At 42.9% G+C, this 15,059-nt stretch overlaps 2 protein-coding genes across 2 annotated transcripts in view; one reads left to right on the top strand and one right to left on the bottom strand.

Moving 5' to 3' along the window:
- Nucleotides 1-15,059, top strand: part of LOC141084627 (cadherin-12-like) — a 1,440,185-nt gene that overhangs the window by 570,049 nt on the left and 855,077 nt on the right. The window lies entirely within an intron of this gene.
- LOC141084625 (histone H1.4-like) lies at nt 509-1,126 on the bottom strand. The gene has a single exon (XM_073569449.1). The coding sequence runs from the start codon at nt 1,124-1,126 to the stop codon at nt 509-511; it is 618 nt and encodes a 205-aa protein (XP_073425550.1).

Here is a 15,059-nt window from a genome sequence, read left to right as displayed (position 1 = left end):
TTGGGGACTCTGAGGCGACGTCCTGAAGGGAGTAGTTGGAATGAGGAGTGTCCCGGGTGAGAGGGATCGGATGAAATTTTCAATGCATGGGATCGAATACTCTTATCATAAAGATCCTGCAGTTTAGGCAGGGTGGAACCTATAATTCTCTCTGCTGTTCTGAAAGTCCTTTGTAAGTGGAGTTTGTCATGCGCAGTGGCTCCCCCATACCAGACTATCAGAGAGGAACAAATCACAGATCTGATGACAGCATTAAAGAATAAGATCAACAGATTCTTAGACAAACCATATCTTTTCAGCTGACACAGGAAGAACATCCTCTGTTGTGCTTTTCTTATAACAGCATCCACGTTTTTCCCCCATTTAAGATCATGAGATATGATAACACCAAGGAATTTGGTCTCTGTGACCCTAAGAACCACTTCGTCATGGATGTAGATTGGAAGTATCTCATGTTGATCTTTCCTAAAATCCACAACCATCTGTGTAAAATAACAGGGTCCGCAACTTATTTCTTGGCCGGGGGCTTCTTGGCTTTCTTAGCCGGACTCTTGGCAGTTTTGGGTTTGGCCGCCTCTTTAGCCGGACTCTTTGTCACCTTCTTAGGCTTGGGAGCGGCTTTCGACTTCTTGGGGCTCTTGGCCACTTTCTTGGCAGCTGCGGACTTCTTGGCCTTTTTCGGGCTCTTCTTGGCCGCGGTCAGAGCCTTCTTGGGCTTCTTCGGAGATTTGGCAGCTTTCTTGGCAGCAACGGGTTTCTTGGGCTTGGCTGCTGACTTCTTGGCCACTTTAGTCTCCCGCTTCTTGTTGAGTTTGAAGGACCCGGAGGCGCCGCTGCCCTTCACCTGGAGGAGGGTGCCCTTGGTGACCAGAGACCTGACGGCCAGCTTCAGGCGGCTGTTGTTCTTCTCTACATCGTACCCTCCGGCAGACAGCGCCTTCTTCAGGGCAGCCAGAGACACCCCACTGCGCTCCTTAGAGGCTGACACGGCTTTCACGATCAGCTCGGAGACGCCGGGACCAGAGGATTTCTTGCTGCTCTTGGCGGCGGACTTCTTTGGCTGCTTCTTGGATTTGGCAGCCGGTTCTGCGGGAGGGGAAACGGCGGCTGGCGCGGTCTCTGCCATCCTGTGCTGCGGATCCAAAACACAAAAATCTCCCGATAGAAAAACACAATCATGGGCACGTAGCTAATAATCTAAAAAATAAGGTAATTATTCATGTATTCTCTATTATCATAAGACAACTATTTTTCATTACCTAGCTTTTTGTGTAATAAGTAAAATACTATAGGGTATTCTTCTTGTATTCAGAGACTTTAAACTAATTCCAGACAAAACTATGGACTCCACATTCCATTAGAGACTTTTCTCCTATACCCTAGACTCTTGCTTTTCAAAAACTTGTCTCTTTGATGTCCTTAATTGCCTCTCTACGCTGCCACCAAAGAGATTACATTCTACTCTGATAGGCATAGGTAATTTTATGTAGTACTGTAGATCTTCCTGTAGCAAATCTATATACACTTACCTTTGTCAAATCAAAAGAAATCAGAATTCCAACTTTGCTGATCATACTACTTTACGTGTTCTCTCCACTCAAACTTTAATAACACCCTTCTCGTTCAATGGAAAAATAAATATTTTCTCTATAAAATTCCAACTTACAAAGTAAAGGTTGACAAATCTCTCATGACTTACCGTATTTTTCGGACTATAAGACGCACCGGACCATAAGATGCACCCCAAATTTTCAGAAGGAAAATAGAGAAAAAATAATAACGTGTCAAATGGGGATCCATCTTACAGTCTAAATTCAGCTTACCAGGGAAGGGATCTGACATAGGTGGAGGAGTGGTCACAGGGGTCGTTCGGTCTTCCAGGCTAGTGCGGTGGCGTCTAGGAAATCCCATCCCAAGCTGGTGCAGTGGTGGCTCTGTGCTGGGGCAGGGGTGCCATGCTGGGGCAGTGGTGCTGGGGAAGGGGGGCAGTGCTGGAGCACTATGCTGTGCTGGGGCAGGGGCCGGTGCTGCGGCAGGGGGGCTGTGCTGGGGCACCGAGCTGTGCTTGGGCAGGGGGGTTGTGCTGGGGCACTGTGCTGTGCTGAGGCAGGGTGGCTGTGCTGGGGCACTGTGCTGTGCTGGGGCAGGGGGGCTGTGCTGGGGCAGAGGGGCTGTGCTGGAGCACTGTGCTGTGCTGGGGCACTGTGCTGTGCTGGGGCACTGTGCTGAGGGAGGGGGGCTGTGCTGGGGCACTGTGCTGTGCTGGGGCAAGGGGCTGTGCTGGGGCAGGGGGCTGTGCTGGGGCACTGTGCTGTGCTGGGGCAGGGGGGCTATGCTGGGGTGCTGTGCTGTGCTGGGGCAGGGGGGCTGTGCTGGGGCAGGGGACTGTGCTGGGGTGCTGTGCTGGGGAAGGGGGCTGTGCTGGGGGCACTGTGCTGTGCTGGGGCACTGTGCTGTTGTGCTGGGGTGCTGTGCTGTGGTGCTCAGGTGCCAGGGCGCTGTGCCCAGGTGCAGGGGCAGTGGTTCCGGTGCAGGGGCAGAGGCTCTGCCGGCATTTCCTCAAAGACCGGAGGCCCCCACACATTCATTGCTGCCATGTTGCGGTGGCCTCCGGGAACATGGATGCCGGGAAGATGACTGCCGGTCCGGGGATGGCACATGCTCAGGTTCAGATCTCGTCCCAAGATCTCAGGAGATGAAATCTCAGGACGAGATCTCATTGCTGAGATTTGAATCTCATCTCCCGAGATCTCACGATGAGATCTGTACCTGAGCATGCGCCGTCCCCGGACTGGTGGCCATCTTCCCGGCATCCATGTTCCCGGAGGCCACTGCAACGTGGCAGCAACGGATGTGCAGGGGCCTCCGGGCTTTGAGGAAATGCCGGCGGAGCCCTCCCATGGAGAACAGAGAGCCACTGCCCCTGCACCGGAGCACAGCCCACCGCCACCAACACACCACAGAGCCACGCCGCACCCGCACCAGCCACAGCAGTGAGTATATTGCAACCATAAGACGCACCCCCTACTTTCCCCAAAAAATTTTTGGGAAAAAAGTGTGTCTTATGGTCCAAAACATATGGTACGTTCAATGACAATTATTATTTTGACATTTCTCTAACAACGCTGTACAATGATCATAATGCTGTCGTCAGGGGTACAATCTTCTATATTCTGTATAAGAAAAAAAAATCCCCCAAAAATCACTGCTCATATGGCCACAAAAAATTTCTGGAAAGCTTGCAATAAACCTACATTTCCACTCTGTTGAATTAATATGACGAACATATTGAGTCATCATATTTATCTCTCCACATGTTGTATCCTTTAAAAGACCATCAAAGTTTATGGCCAACCATTTTAAAACGAAAAAACTGAAACAATAATCTCCACTATTTGTCACTATTTTAGGCCATAATAATAAAAAAAATTAGCTAATCCCAGGAATATTTTGAATGCCTTCCCACATTTTATTTATTCTTAACCCCTTCACTCCTCTGCCATTTTCCGTTTTTGCGTTTCCTTTTTTTGCTCCACTTTTCCCAGAGCCATAACTTTTTTAATTTTTCCATCAATATAGCCATGTGAGGGCTTGTTTTTTGCAGGACGAGTGGTACTTTTGAATAACATCATTAGTTTTCCCATATCATTTACTGGAAAGCAGGAAAAAAAATTCCAAGTGCCATGAAATTGCAAAAAAAGTGCAATTCCACAATTTTTTTTTACCATGTTCAACAAATTGAAAATCTAGTTGAAATAAAAAATAATTTCTTTCCATTCTTCTAACCCTTGGCATTGTGAAGACATTTGACAAAATTCACTGGGGTTTCACCTTCACTGTCCTCTCACCAGAGCGATCATACTACCACTCATTCTCTTCTATATTCTGATCAGCTAATCTGATTATATGCTGCAATTTGATAAAGGGTACCAAGTTCTTTTTAACTAAGCAGTGTGGCATTTGCACATGTCCCACAATGCATCATTCATGCTTCAGATGTGGGGTAGTTTGTGCTTTGCAGCACATACTGTACATGAATTTCTCAACTTCTGATCATACAGGGTGCAAACACATTTGCATGCTCTATATTTTTAATGCCTGCAAAGAAAAATGATGTGTAAATTTGTGGGAATTTTTAGAGCATGGTATACATTAATAGATTTTCTTCAGGGAAAAATGTAATAAAATATGATGAAAAGGTCACAACTACAAGAATAAAAGAAATGCGTTTATGAGAAAAACACTGTTCGATGTAATAGCATATACTGTAAATTTGCTTTTTTCAGATGCAAAAATGAACATAAAAATTCAAGAATCTTGCAGTATATACAAAGTCTGGCCTTGATTTTACCTTTACTCTACAGTATATCATCTGAGGACCACATAAATGCTGTGTGGGTTCTGTATGCTTTGTGTTTTTCCCAATGACTTTTTTATGCCTTCAGTGTGTATTCCATCATGGGAAAAAAAATATTTGAAGCGCTTTGCAGTTCGTTACATGCACTTTCAATAGAAAATGCAGCACTTATGGAAGTCATATGGATGCTTTATATGAATCCATATTTTATATTCCCCATTGACTTTATGGGAAAAAACTGAGCCTGATAAAGCACCCCATGAATTTTTTAGGGCTCATGTACACAGCAATGTACTCGTGGAGTACCAAATGAGCTGAAAACAAGGTATAAGACTAAACTGACTTCACTACAAGTAATACATTGATGAATAGTATCATCTGTCTGTCAGGGTCTGGATTATAGAAATAGTAATGATTTCAATATTTAACTCAAAATATATTACATTTACTCATACAACGTGAGTTTTAAAATATTTGTTATTTGTATATTTAACCCTTTAACGTACAATGACGGGCATAGTCCGTCATTGGACGTCTCCCCCGCTGTGATGTGGGCTCTGGCGGTGAGCCCGCATCAAAGTCGGGACATGTCAGCAGCATTTAACCAGCGCTTCCATCCGCTGAGCCAGAAATACGCGCATCGCCGACCCTGTCATGTGATCGGGGGTCTGTGATGCGTTGGCATAAGAACCAGATGTCACCTGGAGACCGCAATTGTTGTTGATACCACAATGCTATGAGCGCCACCCATTGATCGGCGCTCATAGCAATGCAGTAATTCAGATACATATAGGTGATCTGCTCATCGCCTATGTGTAGCAGAGCCAATTAAGTATGGGATGCTTCTAGCCTCCCATGGAGGCTATTGAAGCATGCCAAAATTAAAAAAATGTGAAAAAATATGAAAAAAATAAAAAAACCTAAAAGTTTAAATCACCACCCTTTTGCCCCTTTCAAAATAAAATAATTAAAAAAATTTACACATACACATATTAGGTATTGCCGCATTCAGAATCGCCAGATCTATCAATAAAATATTAACCTGATTGCTAAACAGCGTAGCGAGAAAAAAATCAAAACGCCATGGTTACATTTTTTTGTCGCTGTGACATTTCATTAAAATGCAATAACGGGCGATCAAAAGAACGTATCTGCACAATTGTGGTATTATTAAAAACATCAGCTCGGTGTACAAAAAATAAGCCATCACCCAACCCCAGATTACAAAAAGTGGAGATGCTACATGTCTTGGAAGATGGTGCAATTTTTTTTAACAAACTTTGGAATTCTTTTTCACCACTTAGATACAAAAGAACTTAGACATGTTTGATGTATATGAACTCATAATGACCTGGAGAATTATAGTGGCAGGTAAGTTTTAGCATTCCGCATACCTAGCAAAAAAGCCAAGCAAAAAGCAATTGTGTAATTGCACTTTTTTTTGCAATTTCACCGCACTTGGAATTTTTTTTCCTGTTGTGTGTAGTACATGACGTGGTAAAACCAATGGTGTCTTTCAAAACTAAAACTTGTCCCACAAAATACAAGCCCTCTCATGGCCATATTGGCGGAAAAATAAAAATGGCTCTGAAAAGAAGGGGATGGAAAAATGAAAATGCAAAACCAAAAATACCTCTGGGGGTTAAAGAGGTTTTCCAGTTAGGCTAGTTTCACACTAGCTTACCAGGTGCAGCGCAAGGCAGCTGCTAAGCTCTGCCCTTGGCTGCGCCCCCTCCGGTCAGCTCTTCCTCTGATCACATGACGCTGCATGCGATCAGCGTACCCTCTATTTAGCATAGGGTATGCTGATCATGCACTGATACACTTTTGCTGGCGCTTGCGCCCTTTTGGTGCTGTGCCGAGCACACAAAAATGCAACACAGTGCGTTTTTGTGCGCTCAGCGCAGCGCCAAAAGGGTGCAAGCACCGGCAAAAGTGTACCAGCGCACGACCAACATACCCAATGCTAAATATAGGGTATGCTGATCGTATGCAGTGTCATGCAATCAGAGGAGGAGCTGACCGGAGGGGGAGCAGCCAGGGGCGGAGCTTAGCAGCAGCCGTGTGCTGCACCCGGTAACACTAGTGTGAAACTAGCCTTAGAAATCATTTTTTACAGAAGTCTCATAAATGAACAAAAAAGTGTTTTGGTCTCTTGCTAGTCTGCTTGGGTTGTGGTGATGGCGTACTGACGTAGGGATACATAATTGCTGCAGCCTATCGCTCAGCCAGGGACTTGCAGTAAGTATCACGTGTTGAGTTTTAATGTCAGCAGGAAAAAAGTCTGGCAGGAGATAGTAATACCAGAAGAAAACTGGCACAGGAATTGTTATATTTAGTATGAGAGATGAGCAAATTGATGCACACAGGATTAGTCCAGTAGCCACATTAGTAGTTTGTGGCCATCAAAGAAGACCCCTGCAAATCTCTTCCAACCTGCCTGCATCCCTAGTGACTCTTATTAGACCAGGCACAATGTCATGCATGCATAAATGAAGTCACACTGGGCCCACAATCAGAAGATGTGTCAATTAATCTGACAGGTAAGGGGTGGTTCACAGGGCTTTCATCTGGTGGCCATAAGCCACTGATCAGGGCCATGGAAATTGATTTAACCATTTCAAGAGGGTACTATTTATGCTTCTGACCCTTCTTTAAATCGCTTTCATGTTCCAAGTTAAATTTAAAAGAAATATGCAAAAGTTGCTAATATCAGGCCCCCTGTCAAATGTGTTTTCACATCCTGGCAAGAAAGGAGTAGAGGTGACCATGCATGACTTCTTTATCTGTTTATTTTTTGCCAAAATGCTTCCGTCTCTTTGTCTGACAATATTAGAATGAGGCTGCTAATATGTTTACGCAAAAACACCTCTAATTTTACCACGTGTACAGAAAACTAAAAACAAATTATTCATTTTTGTTTAAGAAATTACATGAAGCCAGGCAGAATTGATTTACTTACTTCTTTAGCTACTCTGCAGATGTGGTTCAATTAGCTAATTGCTAATGTGTGATTCCTAATTGACCACTTGCTGATGTGATAAATATGAGAGTAATTAGTATTGAGATAGTAATCTGTCCTTTGTTCACAGATATGTATGCTAATTGATGAATTCATCAAGGTATTTTCCTTCAGGTATTCTGTTATCATTGTACAAAATGAGTAGTTTTTGTCAAATAGACAATATTTATTAAACAGCCAATAAATCATCACAAGGCTTTTAAGCCAGCACATTTTCTCAAAATTATAGAACCGTCAAAACAAAAAAAAAACAGAGGAATTCAAAATGTAATTATAAGAATCTAAGTTTATTTCATATCCGTACAATTTGGGGATCCACAAGAAACTATGCAGACTTTGAGTCTGCTGCCACAGAGAAATGTGCCTGCGTCAGACCTATTTATATAAAAAATGATTTTAGCCTTATATGTAGCTCATAATTGTAGTCTATTATGATTTGCGTTCCAACTATATAAATAAATATTCATGACTATTCAAATAAGGTTTCCAAATATTAGCAGAATCACAAAGAAAATGTATCATTAGTAGAGTTGAGCGATACCGTCCGATACTTCAAAGTATCGGATCGGAATGGATCGGCCGATCTTAAAAAAAGTATCGGTATCGCCGATTCCGATACCGGAAGTCCCATTCAAGTCTATGGGACTTCCGGTATCGGAATAAGAAAAATCCTGTTTTTCCCTTGTACAGCCTCTCTGGGGTCTGTACGGGCCTTTCGGGGGGCTGTGCCGGCCTGCCAGGGGGTCTGTGCAGGCTCCGGTGGTCTGTGCCGGCCTGCCGGGGGGCTGTGCAGGCTCCGGTGGGCTGTGCCGGCCTGCCGGGGGGCTGTGCAGGCTCCGGGGGGCTGTGCCGGCCTGCCGGGGGGCTGTGCCGGCCTGCCGGGGGGCTGTGCAGGCTTCGGGGGTCTGTGCAGGCATCGTCCGATGGGACTACAAGTCCCATCGGGCGATGCCTGCTACCATGACAGTGATTGACACATTAGCCAATGATGGGACAGTAGTAGTCCCATCATCTGGCTAATGTGTTGAATGTAAAAAAAAAAAAAAAAAAATTACATGCTACATACATGCTACATACATACAACATGCATACTACATACATGCTACATTCATACTACATACTACATACATGCTACATTCATACTACATATATACTACATGCAACATACATACTACATATATACTACATACATACTACATACATACTACATGCATGCTACATACATACTACATGCTACATACATACCACATACATACTACATACATACTACATGCTACATACATACTACATATATACCACATGCATGCAACATGCATACTACATATATACTACATGCTACATACATACTACATATATACTACATACATACTGCATGCTACATACATACATGCTACATACATACCACATACATACTACATACATACTACATGCTACATATATACTACATATATACTACATGCTACATACATACTACATATATGCTACATACATACTACATACATACTACATGCTACATACATACTACATATATACTACATACATACTACATACATACTACATGCATGCTACATACATACTACATGCTACATACATACCACATACATACTACATACATACTACATGCTACATACATACTACATATATACTACATGCATGCTACATACATACTGCATGCTACATGCATGCTACATACATACTACATGCTACATACATACCACATATATACTACATACATACTACATACAATACATTCATACAATACATACATAGACATACAGTACATATAACATAGAGTAACATACTTACCAATACTTGTCACATTGTTCCCCGAAGCCATTGTCTTTTACGGAATAAATATTAACATAACAAACCACAAAAATACTCACCCACGATCCGAAGCAGTCCACGAGTGTGTCCCACGACGATCTTGGGTAGAGAACTGCAGCATCAGCTGTTGCTGCCATTCTCTACGGGCTGTAGGAATCCAATGACGGAAGGTAGGTATCCTTCCGCACTGTATTCCTCCGCCACTTAAAAAAAAAAAGTCCCTAGTCTCACTTTATGCCATTGCTGCGTGGGAAATTCCCACACAGCAATGGCATAAAGTGAGACTAGGGACTTTTTTTTTTAAGTGGCGGAGGAATACAGTGCGGAAGGATACCTACCTTCCGTCATTGGATTCCTGCAGCCCGTAGAGAACGGCAGCAACAGCTGATGCTGCAGTTCTCTACCCAAGATCGTCATGGGACACACTCGTGGACTGCTTCGGATCGTGGGTGAGTATTTTTGTGGTTTGTTATGTTAATATTTATTCCGTAAAAGACAATGGCTTCGGGGAACAATGTGACAAGTATTGGTAAGTATGTTACTCTATGTTATATGTACTGTATGTCTATGTATGTATTGTATGAATGTATTGTATGTAGTATGTATGTATTATATATGTGGTATGTATGTAGCATGTAGTATGTATGTAGTATGTATGTAGCATGCATGTAGCATGCAGTATGTATGTAGCATGCATGTAGTATATATGTAGTATGTATGTAGTATGTATGTAGTATGTATGTGGTATGTATGTAGCATGTAGTATGTATGTAGTATATATGTAGTATGTATGTAGTATGTATGTAGCATGTAGTATGTATGTAGCATGCATGTAGTATATATGTAGTATGTATGTAGCATGTAGTATGTATGTAGCATGCATGTGGTATGTATGTAGCATGTAGTATGTATGTAGCATGCAGTATGTATGTAGTATATATGTAGTATGTATGTAGCATGTAGTATATATGTAGTATGCATGTTGCATGCATGTAGTATATATGTAGTATGTATGTGGTATGTATGTAGCATGTAGTATGTATGTAGCATGCATGTAGTATGTATGTAGTATGCATGTAGTATATATGTAGTATGTATGTAGCATGTAGTATGTATGTAGCATGCATGTAGTATATATGTAGTATGTATGTAGTATGTATGTAGTATATATGTAGCATGTAGTATGTATGTAGCATGCATGTAGTATATATGTGTTATGTATGTAGTATGTATGTGGTATGTATGTGGTATGTATGTGGTATGTATGTAGTATGTATGTAGTATGTATGTAGTATGTATGTGGTATGTATGTAGTATGTATGTAGCATGTAGTAAGTATGTAGCATGCATGTAGTATGTATGTAGTATTTTTTTTTTTTAACATTTAACACATTAGCCGGATGATGGGACTACTACTGTCCCATCATTGGCTAATGTGTCAATCACTGTCATGGTAGCAGGCATCGCCCGATGGGACTTGTAGTCCCATCGGACGATGCTTGCACAGACCCCCGGACATCAGCACAGCCCCCCGGCAGGCCGGCACAGCCCCCCGGCAGGCCGGTACAGACCCCCACAGGGTGCACAGACCACCGGCAGGCCGGCACAGCCCCCCGGCAGGCCGGTACAGACCCCCACAGGGTGCACAGACCACCGGCAGGCCGGCACAGCCCCCCGGCAGGCCGGTACAGACCCCGGGCAGTCCACACAGCCCCCCGGCAGGCCGGCAGAGACCCCCGGAAGGCCCGAAATGACGGCGCATCATGATGCGCACACACCGCGCATCATGATGACGTCAGGCTGTCAATCAACTTTGAACTTCCGATTCCGATGCCGACTTCCGATATTGAAAAAATATCGGAAGTCGGTATCGGAATTCCGATACAGCAAGTATCGGCCGATACCCGATACTTGCGGTATCGGAATGCTCAACACTAATCATTAGAAAATCCACCATTCACAACAGGTGATATTACAGCTCCTCTCCTCATTCTCCCATAGCAATGAACTATATTATCTATGCAAATATTGGTGTATTCTCTCTTGCTCTCTCTTTATATATTGAATATATCTAAACAGTTAAAGAATAGGTCATTTTTTACTGACACATTGTATTTAACCCCTTAATGACCCTCAATACTTCTTTTGATGTGATCATTAAGAGGCCTAATTTCTCAGCACCACTTTTGTCTTTCTGACGAATATATGCGTAGCCCCTCCCATGAGGAGAAAATCTCTTAAGGGCCTGTCACACTAAAGGTACTGTCACACTTAGCGATGTACCAGCGATCCCGACCAGCGAAATGACGCGGTCAGGATCGCTGGTACATCGCTAAGTGGTCGCTAGTGAGCTGCCACACAGGCAGATCTCACCAGCGACATCGCTGGGGACGGGGGTCGCTACTTACCTGTCAGACACGGCAATCCTGCGTCCTCCCGCCCGCCTCCACGCGTCGCTCGTCGTCACAGCAGGAAGCGCCGCAGGAAGCTGACGACGAGAAACAGTCCTGAACGTTCTCGCGTGATCAGTGACAGACAGCGGGGGAGTCGGTCGTAGGTAAGTATCACACACAGAGATATCGCTAGCAATATCGCTATAACGTCACTGGTTTTGTGACGTAGCAGCGATATTGCTAGTGATATCGCTATGTGTGATACTTACCTCCGACCGCTCCTCCGCTGGTTATCGCTGATCGCGCGAGAACGTCCTGGACCGTTTCTCGTCGTCAGCTTCCTGCTGTGGAGACGAGCGATGCGTGGACGCAGGCGGGAGGACGTCAGCATTGCCTCGTCTGACAGGTATGTAGCGACCCCCGACCCCTGCGATGTCGCTGGTGAGATCTGCTTGTTTGGCAGCTCACTAGCGATCACTTAGCGATGTACCAGCGATCCTGACCGCGTCATATCGCTGGTCGGGATCGCTGGTACATCGCTAAGTGTGACAGTACCTTTAGATGTCAGCTAATCCAGTTTTGGATCAGGGCTGATTAACCTCTTAGACGCCTATGTCAATTACAACAGTGGAATCAAATTGGTTAAAAGAGGAAGAGGGCTCTCTCCTTAACACTATCAACTCCCCTCGATCAACATTAATGGAGCCAATAATTGCCATTGCAACCCGAGGTCATCTGATGACCTTAGATGCGGTGGCCTGTTATATCCAGCTATAAGAAGGGTCAAACAGGCTTGGTCAGTGCACAACTGGCAGGTCTCATGCACTGCACGACATGAGCGAACAGAATTAAAAAATATTAGAAAGCTATATAAAATGAGCAAAAAAAATCATGAAACGCTGTTTCATCACTAAAAATGCAGCTTTCGTATAAAAACTAACTTAAACAAAAAACAAATCTATACGTAATTGGCATTGCTGCATCCGGAGTAATCTAAGCTATAAAAATGTAATGTTATTTCTTCCATACAGAGAACACCTTGAGAAAAATAATTTAAAAAGTTCATTATTTAGATTTTCATCATCATTTTCATCACAAGATACTGAATAATAAGCAATCAAAAAGTTATATATAAAAATGGTATGAATGAAAACATCAAATCATCCCACAAAAAATAAGCACTAATAAGGCTCTTTCAGCAAAAAAAAGTTACAGCTCTCAGTCAGAATATAAAAATTATTTTGCAAAATACTGTTTTAAGTGTGCAAAAGTAGCAAAGCATAAAAAAATTATACAAAACAGGAATCACTATAATTGTACTAACTCAAAGCTTAAACAAGTCATTGCTTTTTCTGCATGATGAAAAAATATAAAAACAATAGGTAAATTGACTGTTTTTTCATTCAGCATCTGAAAAATCTGAATAAAAAGTGATTAAAATGTTATCTTCTCCATAATAGTACAAAAAAAACCCCTCCAACTTGTCCAACCAAAAGTAAGCACTCATACAGCTCTGTTGGGCAAAAAATGAAAAAGTTATAGGTCTGAAAATATGGTAGCAATTTTTTTAAGCACAACATACAAAAATGCAAATCTAGTATCACTGGAATTGTATTTACCTAAAGAATAAAGCCATCTTATCACTTATATCTCATACCTCATGAAAAAAACGTAAAAATAAAAACAGTTCTTGAGCTGTTGATTAGATGCTCATTTTGCCTCCCAAAAATCGGGTAAAGGTTCAGTTCACATATATTCTGCTCTCCATTGAGAACTTACCTGAGGTGCCATGATGACCCGTCCTGTGTGACGCGACCCGCAGGCCGGTAACTAAAACAACAAGACGCGACATGTGATACTGTCCTGTGTGACACGGCCCGCAGGCCGGTGACTAAAACAACAAGACATGGGGAAAGGGGAAACAGTTACAATGGTGGGCCCTGCGATAGGGAAAGGGGACGTGGAGACCTCCTGCACTCCCCTGAGTCAGTGTCCCTAACGTTCCTAACGTTCCCTATGCCGGTTCCGCACCGGGCACCGATCAGGAACCTGTCGCCCTAGCACACCCTACACCTATTCCTTGCTAGAGAGCTGGGTGGCACAGGCACTGGCCCCACCGCTGTACTAATACACACTAAGGAAAAACACAAACAGGGAAACACCACTTAGCTTTACTCTGTTGCACTTGCTCCTGGCAACAGAGTCCACCACCAGAATGCAACTCTCCTCCTGAATCGCTGCCACCAAGCTCTGTCGGAGCTGCAAGGAAATCCCATATGACTCCTTCCACACCAGGTTTAAGACAGTGCTGCAAGGAATGCTCTCCAGCTCCTTCCTCCACCAAGGATGGTTGAAATGAACACTATCACCAACACTGATTGCAACACCTGTGACTATTTTATAGCAGAGAGCAGAGCCAGAGCAATCAGACCTGCATTATAATCATGTGCACTTAACTAAAGAAACAAGAGTGCAATGATGCTCACCACCACCGGGGGCAAACTTAGAACAAACGACACCACAGTGCAATAATCCTAATGGCCACCAGGGGCAAAAACCTAACTTAAGCACAGCTTAAGAAAAAAAAGATTACCTGTGCTTTTTATCAGTCCTGATCCAGCATGGATCATGACATTAGGGTTTCCATTTACATCCCCCAAAAATATGATTCAGATGAAACCCCCTACAGAACCACTATCTATACTGAGGCAGAATTAATTTAAATTCCGTCTGTTCTTTATTCCTGTGGTGTCCTACCTTTTAAAGGTGCCTTTTTAGCACACAAATGTGGTCTACTAGAGCTGTGTGCACAGCTAAAATGATTGATACAGCTAGAACAGATGCCAAATGGAGTCTAAAGTGTCTTTATCTGGCTCATTACAGTGAGTAATTCTGTCAAGGGTTTGAACTTCATTTTATATGTAGACCCCGATTTAAATGCTCAGCATAGAAGATGAAAATGTAATCATTGCCTTATTTTGAAAGTGACCAAGAAAGTTATGTACCACAAAATATTATTAATAAATACCCTAATTTATCCAGTAAAAAAATAAGTTTCCACTCAGATCCATTACCTCACAATGGAATAATAGGGGTTTTCCTCAATACTGGTAGCACGATGATTCTGGAAAACTGATATGTAGCCCACCCGCTCAAGTAAAATACATTGAAATCTGCATTTCCAAATCCAAACATCCACTTATGCCTAAACCACAGTAAATGACCACATGTTTGATATTACTGTAGTGGCAGAAGCTAATTTAACAATTTATGGGGAACATGTCACCAAAAGAACAAGCTGTCCACAATATATAGCAACTAAATTGTCATATTTGCAATTTTTTGGAAAATGCATGGAGTGGATGTTGCAAAGTGCAAACAAATGTGGGCCAAAATAGTCAGTGCAATTTCTAATTTGTAGTCACCTTTGGGGTTTTTTCTGCTGTTCTGGCACCTTAAA

Source organism: Dendrobates tinctorius, unplaced genomic scaffold, assembly GCF_039654945.1.
Source record: "Dendrobates tinctorius isolate UK_male_01 unplaced genomic scaffold, ASM3965494v1 ptg000025l, whole genome shotgun sequence".
NCBI lineage: Eukaryota > Metazoa > Chordata > Amphibia > Anura > Dendrobatidae > Dendrobates > Dendrobates tinctorius.
This window is presented reverse-complemented; position numbering and strand designations above follow the sequence as displayed.